Source organism: Seriola aureovittata, chromosome 13 (assembly GCF_021018895.1).
Source record: "Seriola aureovittata isolate HTS-2021-v1 ecotype China chromosome 13, ASM2101889v1, whole genome shotgun sequence".
In the NCBI taxonomy this organism is placed as follows: Eukaryota; Metazoa; Chordata; class Actinopteri; order Carangiformes; family Carangidae; genus Seriola; species Seriola aureovittata.
In genome coordinates, this window is record NC_079376.1 from 3,224,140 (window position 1) to 3,230,094 (window position 5,955).

General features: G+C 37.8%; 1 protein-coding gene across 3 annotated transcripts; it reads right to left on the reverse strand.

Annotated features, from left to right (window-relative positions):
* Window positions 1-226: 226 nt before the first annotated feature.
* Window positions 227-5,897, reverse strand: nenf (neudesin neurotrophic factor). Of its 3 annotated transcripts, none has more exons than XM_056393423.1 (5): window positions 5,761-5,897; window positions 4,985-5,118; window positions 3,708-3,768; window positions 2,438-2,541; window positions 227-1,008 (listed from the first exon to the last, which is right to left on the reverse strand). In XM_056393423.1, exons 2-5 carry the CDS (start codon window positions 4,997-4,999, stop codon window positions 832-834), a joined length of 357 nt encoding a protein of 118 aa, XP_056249398.1. In that variant the 5' UTR covers window positions 5,000-5,118; window positions 5,761-5,897; the 3' UTR covers window positions 227-831. The 3 variants fall into 3 exon arrangements, with proteins under 3 accessions (XP_056249398.1, XP_056249399.1, XP_056249397.1); XM_056393424.1 differs by lacking the exon at window positions 5,761-5,897 and adding an exon at window positions 5,290-5,558; XM_056393422.1 differs by lacking the exons at window positions 4,985-5,118; window positions 5,761-5,897 and adding an exon at window positions 3,895-4,238.
* Window positions 5,898-5,955: the final 58 nt, after the last annotated feature.

The following is a 5,955-nucleotide window of genomic DNA, read 5'->3' on the forward strand; positions in this document are numbered from 1 at the left end:
TTGGACGTGGTTACTATCGCACAGAACTGACGGCTTTACTTCCAGTGTGACCACCCGGCAGAGCAAGACGCTCCACCCAAAGACAATCACCTATCTCAGCAGCCGAACTGCTCTGACCTTTGATCGGAGCACGGGAGGCTATATAGGCCCCGACGTACTATTTGTGTTGCCTGTTTGGAGATGACACGAGTGAGTCGAAAAGAAATCACACCAAGATAACAGCAGCATGTTTCTTTGGAAGAGTCAAGTGAGACAAACCTTGAGAACTTTTATTTGATTTAAGGACTTTAATGATAATTGTAGAAAAACAAAAATCAGGTTTAAATAACATGGACTGATTCTGATCATGTAAACATTCACAGAGCTGCAGATTCACAGTTTTTAATCACACAATGACAAAATATCACATTTAACTTCTTCATGTCTTTCTCTATCAAATAAATCAAATACTCTGTTTATGTTTTAACTTCATTTCTGACAAATGTAGAACAGCATCATAAAACTGCAGCTTTATGAAGGTAAAAAAACATGTCATCCCACTCTGTTTTTGAAAGTTCAATAGATAAGAACTGAATAATTTAATATTAATATATATTTATATTTATGTCCTTAAAAAAGATATAACATGTATTGAAATGGTTTCTTAGGGGCTGTGTGCATTAAAGCTCCCACAGCTTCAGTTCAGTCATATGTATTTTCTTCTCCTCTTGTACCTTTATTACATTTATTTGATTCTGATTCTGATCAAGTAAAGAGAAAATATTCAAAGAGATAACAAAACAAAACTCCTTCCTGAAATAATAATAATTGTACAAACGGAGGAAATGAGATTTAAAACTCATCTTTGATCCGGAAGTGCGGCTGGTCCTCCGGTTTGAAGTCTTCGTTGGGACTTCCGTCCTCGTTGAGGATGCGTGACGCTGTGTATCCCACGATGGGATACTTTGCTTTGTATGTGCCTTCAAATACACTATCCAGAGACGTCAGCTGCTCTTCAGTCAGGCCCGTCTGTGAATGTAAAGACCAGAGACACAAGCTTTTTACTACGACTTGTGTCAAAGAAGATGGTGTCGTGTCAAAGCCCCTCCAGATAAATATGTCCTTTTGGGCTGTCGAAGTAAAACCGACATGACTTGACTATTACATTTACCTTTCATTTCATACTTATTTCAGAAGAAACGTATCACAGGAAGCATTATAACATTGTTATCACATCTACATGCTGCTATTTCACCATGGAAGAAAGTCCAAGTGCTTCAGTGGTGAGACACATTAGGTTTATCAATAAATCCATAATTTTAAGGCAGGGACAAAGGGAAAATAGTGAGGCTGAGTGACCTTGTGAGGCGAGGGTGATGTGGGTGAGGCGTTTGAGGTGTGCTCTGTGTTTATTTCTATCATCCTTTCCTTTGTTATTTATTTCATAATTCACTTGAGAGTAAGTTAATTTTGTGTTTTTGACACATCTTACTCTTAATATTGTTGGTCGTGTTCATACTTTTAAAAGCAAACTCAAGACCTACCTTTTCAGTCTGGATTTTTAATGAATTCTATTTATTTATCTTTCTATTAATTTATATATTTTAAGCTGTTTCCCAGTTTTCTCCTTTTATTTTATTCTATGATTATTTTCTGGATTACTTTCCTTGTAATAAGCTACTTTATTTTTCTGGTAATCTATTTAATTTCTACCTTTATTTCTGGTTTTACTCACTTCCAAACATTCCCTCTCTTTTACAATTTTAGAATTTTATCTTTACGATTTTGTCTTAATTTTTAATTGATTATAATATCATACTGGTTTTACTCACTTTAATACATCTTCTCTATTATAACATTTCAGTTTTTTTGTTTTCCAGTCTTCAGCGTTTCCTCAGTTCCTGATATTATTGTCTTATTTCTATTGTTTTTATTTATTACTTGGTCATTTTTGTGTGTAAACTAACATGTTGCATCTCTTTTAAAATACAAAGAAACAGAAGTGTGAAAAAAGCACATTGTAGTTTTACATGAAGTTATGTGCTGGAACTTTTTCTTGACTGGCAGGAAGGTGAATAAGCAATAAACTATTCCTTTAAATGTCCTTGAATGACCTATGATTCATATATTTGTAGGAAAATTTGACATAATTGAGAAGTGAAATGCAGAAGAAGTGTTGACTGAATTTTCTCTTCTCCTCATTTTACCTGCTCAGTGTGTCTCTGGGCTTTCCCACCTGAGTTTTTTTGTTTGTTTTCCTGTTCATTATTTCCTTACAATGCAACGCTGCTTTGCAACCGACTCTCAGGTGTCAGATGTCGGTGCTCCCCACCCACAGGCGTTAACGCCACAACAAAAACATCTTCAAACTCTGGGAAACAGTGTAATCCAGACGATTAGGTGGGTGAAGTGGTGTCAGGACGATAGTTGAGCTTCTGCACGTTCAGACTAAACTCACAGTATCTGATGTCAGGTCTGCTGAGTCCAGGGACATCTTAGCCACAGCTCGAGTGGAGTCCTTACCAGCCAGGGCGTTGTACGGAGCATCTTTACCATAAAACTCTACGATTGGTGAAAGAAAACAGAGAAATACTGATTGAAGAAATCTGAGAGGACGAAAGTGTCCACTGGGCTTAGATTATTAATTCAGTCTAGAACTCTGCAGAGGGGCTGGAAAGTTTTCAACATCATTTCAACATTGAAATATCTTATTCAAATCCTTTACTGAAGTAAAAGTACTAATAAAACAAAGTACAAGCATTCAAATACAAGTAAAGCACCTTCATTCAAAATCCTGCATATGTAAAAAAAACAAAACAAAAAAAACATAAGTACTCTCATCAAAATGTACGTAAAAAAAATGGCCCCTATGACTGATAGATTATGAAATGTGACATTATTAGATTGTTAATACTGATGCATCAATACTTAGATAACATTTTTCTATTGTGGCTTGTTGAGTTGGAGATAGTTTTAACAAGTTTTATGGTTCGGCCCCCTGCAGACAGTCACAAGATAAATCTGACTAATGGTGCATGTAAGAGGAAAAAAACTAAGTTGTTTTACACTCATTTGTATTTTTTTCTTCTTCTTTGAACTTTTCTCAGCTGTTTTGTGAAAAACTGGATAATTTTACTTCTTTGTGCCTCAAATAGTTATTTAAATGAAAGCATGTGGCAAGTTTAAAGGCGAAATCTACTCATCTGATACATGACGAGAAACCACAACTAAACACTACTTTTCTGGCCTTTTATTAGTTATCTTGAATATGCAAATTTCATCACCTCCATAGAACAATACCAGAAAAGAAAATTAAAAGGAGTCTTTAAACATTTCATAGACAATTTCATTTTAAAACATAAAAACAGTATTTTTATATTTGTAATTCAATTTTTTTTATACCAAAATTGTACTGTTCTGCAAATTATTTTGTCGGCCCACTTGTGATACTTTCAAGGCCCACCAGGGGACACCGGCCCACGGGTTGGGAACAACTGGCTAAGACATATAAAGAAAATGGTAATACATAAGTAGAGTACAAGTAGATACAAATTGTACTGAGGCCAAAGTACAGAGCTTGATGTAATGAACTTAATTAGTTCTCACCCCTGTAAATGAGTGAGTGTTACTGTCAGTTCACAGTTTGATTCAAAACAGAAACGTCCACTTGATAACTTAAATAACGATAACTAAATCTGGAGTCTACTGATGTGGTGTGTTTTATTTACCCTTTCCGCTGGTGACATCGAACACCACCCCTTTTACTGCCATATAAATAGGTTGTGCCTCCTACAACAAGGTGGGAAAACAACGGAAAACAAGAGATAAATCGTGAACACACCTGCGTCTTTAGATGCACAAGCACGCAGGTACAAAAACACACACACCCAGGATTACGGTTCACAGATAGTTTACCTCGCTGCCGTCGTATCTCTTCAGCTCCTCCTCAGTGAATAACCGTACAGGCGTAGTGGCTGGTTTGGACTTTAATTTAACATCTTTCGCTAAAGTTACACACAGGACACTGAAGAGGACAAAAATGTGCGTGGTTGCCATGGCAGAGCTGTAGTTTGGCGACCTAAATGCGGAAACTCTGTCAGCCGCTTCCCTGTCACTGCTGCTCCTCTGCTGGTGCATTTAATGAAATCGGATATTTCAGACACAATCGGTTAACGGCTGTATGTGGCCTATCAAGGACTGCGTACCATTTCGTAAACCTTTTTGTGGCCATATGCAGGATGTGCAACAACTATAAACATCTGAGAGCAATTAGGATCACACTTTTCACATTATCACACTCTTCAAAGTTCACATGAAAAGTTAGTGGACCTGTTTCCAAGGTGAAGAATAAACCTTTTTGCTTCAAAGTCAAAGGAACAGTTGTTATTGGCTTTTCCTCCCTCAGAAATTAAAACAAATAACTAGATACTGGTCCATAGCTGTGTTAAAACACAAACAAAGATTAAACCAGAAAAAGAGAAATTACAAGTGCCCACTAATTCCACTAATTATAAAGTAGTTCCAATAAAAGTAAAAATGGACACATTTCATATTAATTCAGGGTCAGATGAAGTGTACTCAGAATCAGAGCTAGCAATGCTCTCATCCTGGAAGCTAACATACAAAACAACGTAATATGCGTCACTGATGGTAAAAGAAAAAGAAAACCTTCAGTGTAGCTAGGTAGGTGCTACTGGCTTTTCAGTCATGCCCTTAGAAAATTCAAGATAAAGGTTCGAAAGAAACTTTAGCCGTATTAGTAGTGTAGCTAATTTAGTATTAGTCGTGTAGCTAACTTAGTATTAGTAGTGTAGCTGTCTTAGTAGTGTAGCTACCTTTGTTGATGTTTTTAGCTTTGCCTGATACACGACCTTACCGCAGGCGGCTACTAGCTAGCCAGCTATGAGTTATTACATCTAACTGTATTTTCAACAAAAAATTACCAACTCTAACAATATTCGTTGGTTGTTTACATTCATTATGGTAGCCTTGGGTGTTTTCTTACTTGTGAATGAGCCATTGTGTTTTGGGATATCACAACGACAATCACCGCTACGTTCTTCTACGCTCCATTCCCGCTCTCCTCGACTCCAGCAGTGCGCGTTCATGTGTTTTGAGGGCGTGGCTTTGGAATGGCGCCTGAAGAGAAGGGGGGGGGGGGGGGGGGGAGTTTAACGGTCGGATACTTTCAAAAATTTTGCTAACTCAGGCTAACATTTCCCGGACTACCTACGCCATCTTTGTAGGGATAGTTCTGGTTTGTTGACGTGGGTGTAGTGTGAGGAAGTCATATATAGTCGGTATACCTACAGTAGATTATGATGAGCGCGGTCCCAGTTAGGAAAGCCGACCGGGCCACCGGCAGAGTGGCAGAGGGATGTGTTGCTAAGCACAGGGGCCACGAGAAATAAACGCCCACCGAAACAATCCAGTATCCTTTTAAATGTTGCTTCATGTAGAATATTTTCGGCATTTTATCGTCCCATGGCCAAGCTAGCTAACTAGTTTAACAAATAATAATAGTGAACTGAATTAAAATATTAAAATTGTTAGTCTTCAATGTAAGTAAGAGGAGAATCGGGCGTCACTCTGGTCTCTCGAGTTTTTACTTTATTTTATTTGCCTTTTCAGTTATAATCCCCTTTTTATAATTTATTTTATCTTGCATTTGTTTTAACTGTTCATTTCACCTTAATCTTAATATAATAAGTTAAAGAGTTAAATATGAGGAGTGAATATGGTCACCTGAAATAAACCAATGATTCAACTGTTAGGACTCACCTCAGTTCGTCACCGCTGCATCTTCCTATAAGCACCTGAAGGCAGCACTAGGTAACAACCTGGGGGAAGGAAACAAGGAAACCACGGCAAGGACACGAGGTTTTCTATTGTATCGCCGCCTCTCCCTGGTTCGTTATCATGGGATGGGCTTTATCGTCGTCGCCAAAACCCCCACTGGCTGTTTGGTGTGTCTCC